Source organism: Protomyctophum bolini (assembly GCF_963924005.1).
Source record: "Protomyctophum bolini genome assembly, chromosome: 3".
NCBI lineage: Eukaryota > Metazoa > Chordata > Actinopteri > Myctophiformes > Myctophidae > Protomyctophum > Protomyctophum bolini.
Window position 1 is genome coordinate 20809473 of NC_137864.1, and position 2392 is coordinate 20811864.

The 2392-nt window shown below is 48.0% G+C and overlaps 1 protein-coding gene across 1 annotated transcript; it reads left to right on the forward strand.

The window, feature by feature from the left end:
- Nucleotides 1–892: 892 nt before the first annotated feature.
- On the forward strand, nt 893–1951 carry LOC308312343 (5-hydroxytryptamine receptor 4; the record flags this gene model as incomplete). Its single annotated transcript, XM_080758945.1, has 1 exon — nt 893–1951. One exon carries the CDS (start codon nt 893–895, stop codon nt 1949–1951), a length of 1059 nt encoding a protein of 352 aa, XP_080615071.1.
- Between the last annotated feature and the right edge of the window lie 441 nt (nt 1952–2392).

A 2392-nucleotide genomic window follows, 5' to 3' on the forward strand; every position in this document is an offset into this window, starting at 1 on the left:
TGTTCTTAAATCCTATGTTGCTATAGTATATATCGTTGCTGCCCGGCAGGAACATCTTCCATATTCTGCAGACCTTTTGTGGGTTTTCCCATTTTTTTCTTCAACGTAAATTAATGCCTTAATTCATCATAATACAGCGTCACACAAAATCATCAAAAGTAGCAGATCCACATGCTCGAAACGCGGTGAGAACATTTTGAGCTTGTAGATCTGCTATACTTTTGAATTTTGAATCCTGAAAAGTTTTTTGGACATATGAGGTTTTCCACCTGACAGAGACGATACAGCATAGCAAAAAATGCAAAAATGACAGACGACTTTCTCGGTTATAATGGGTTAAAAGATGATGTGGTTGTCATGGTCTGTCATGTTGCACTTCAACAGTTCTGATGACAGGAGGGAGGAAAATTCTGGAATGGTTTCCACAGGGAAACGTTTGAAAGTCTCCCTGACACTCCAGGCATCATTTGACACTTGTTCGGATGCCTCTTTTCAATAGTAAATCAACAACAAACACAAAGTCACTTGTAACTTTCCTGCATGGGGCTGGAGTGGATTGTACAGATGACAAGAAACTTCTAGACCACAGCAGTGGCGATATGGGCCTTAAGGCGATCATCTATCAATTGGGTGATGATCATCTAGCAGTTATTTCAATTTGCATGTCGAAATCAAACATACAGTTTGTAAATGTAGGCTACTAATCAACTATTTACAGCAGGAATTTACATGGAGCCGGAATCCTGGGAGCTATTTTGTTTATCTTTGATCAGGTTGTTTTACCATAAACACTGGTAGAATTCCAGACCTCCTACTGCAAGCTCAGGCCAAGGGATTCAGTAAAACAAAGTGTCTCTGTGTGTGTTTTGACAGATTTTCGGATAAGGAGACCATGTTGGATAACAGCAGCGTAGACTGGCAGGAGCTGCATGCCAACACATCTGCCTACGGCGACCATGTTCAGCCCTGTTCCACGATGAGGAACCCCGTTTCCAGTCTGCTCCTGTACGCTCTCCTCACTTTAACCATCGTCTGCACGGTGGTGGGGAACCTCCTGGTGGTCCTGTCCATCGCCTGCTTCAAACAGCTGCAGTCACAGACCAACACTTTTATCCTGTCCCTCGCGGTGGCCGACTGCCTCGTCGGCCTCCTGGTGATGCCCTACAGCATGATCCGGACGGTGGAGGGCTGCTGGCTCTTCGGGGCGCTCTTCTGCCGGCTGCACTCGAGCTTGGACGTGATGCTGAGCACCGCCTCCATATTCCACCTCTGCTGCATCGCCTTCGACCGCTACTACGCCGTCTGCAACCCGCTGGTCTACCCGATAAAGATGTCCCCGCGTCGCGTGGCTTTCCTCATCGTGGTCTGCTGGGCCGTCCCGAGTCTGATCTCCTTCGGGCCCATAATGCTCGGCCTCCACGCGATCGGCCTCGTCGTCTCGTTGCCCGACGACGTGTGCGCGCTGGTGCCTAACCGCGTCTACGCCGTCATGGCCTCCCTGGTGGCTTTCTACCTGCCGATGGCCGTCATGCTGGTGGCGTACTGGAAGATCTACCGCGCGGCCAGACGGCAGGCCATGCAGATCAGCGCCATGGAGAGCCAGATGGCTTCTTGTTTTTGCCTGACCAAAGACTCCGGCAAGAAGCACCGCAACGCCATGAGGAGGGAGGGGAAGGCGGCCAAGACCCTGGGGATCATCATGGGCGTGTTCCTGCTGTTCTGGCTTCCGTTCTTCACGGTGAACATCGTGGACCCGTTCGTCGAGCACGGCACCCCGGGGGCCGTCTGGGAAGCGATCACTTGGATAGCGTACAGCAACTCCTCTCTGAATCCCTTCATATACGGTTTCTTCAACCGGTCCTTCCGCAGGGCGTTCCTCATGATCATGGGTTGTAGGATATGCCTGCCTGGTTTCACCCCTGGGATCAATCTTTCGGAAAGAGTTCCATAAGCATGCAGATCACCAGTGGACTGTAATTTGTGAATTATGTTAGGAATGCACGCACACACTCAAACTCACACACTATTCCAGTGGTTTTCAACCCTTTTCATGTCAAGGCCCATTATTCATTCGGCATTTGAGACCACCATTTGATGAGCTGTAGCCTCGTAGACATAAAACGAAGGAATATTTTTGTATATCGTTGGATAAGATTTTGTCCATGCTGAGAGATAACATAACATTCATCAAAATTACAGTTCTTCTAGAATCAGAATCATTTTATTTGTCATTTTCCTATGTACTTGCATACAAAAGAACATGAAATATCGTTTCCCCTCAGTTATTAGTGCAACATAAGACATAGAGCCTATTTAAAAACACAAGCTAAAAACTAAAACCAAACATGGACAAACATTTAAAAAGAGCCCCAGTATGTATGATGACGTGCAA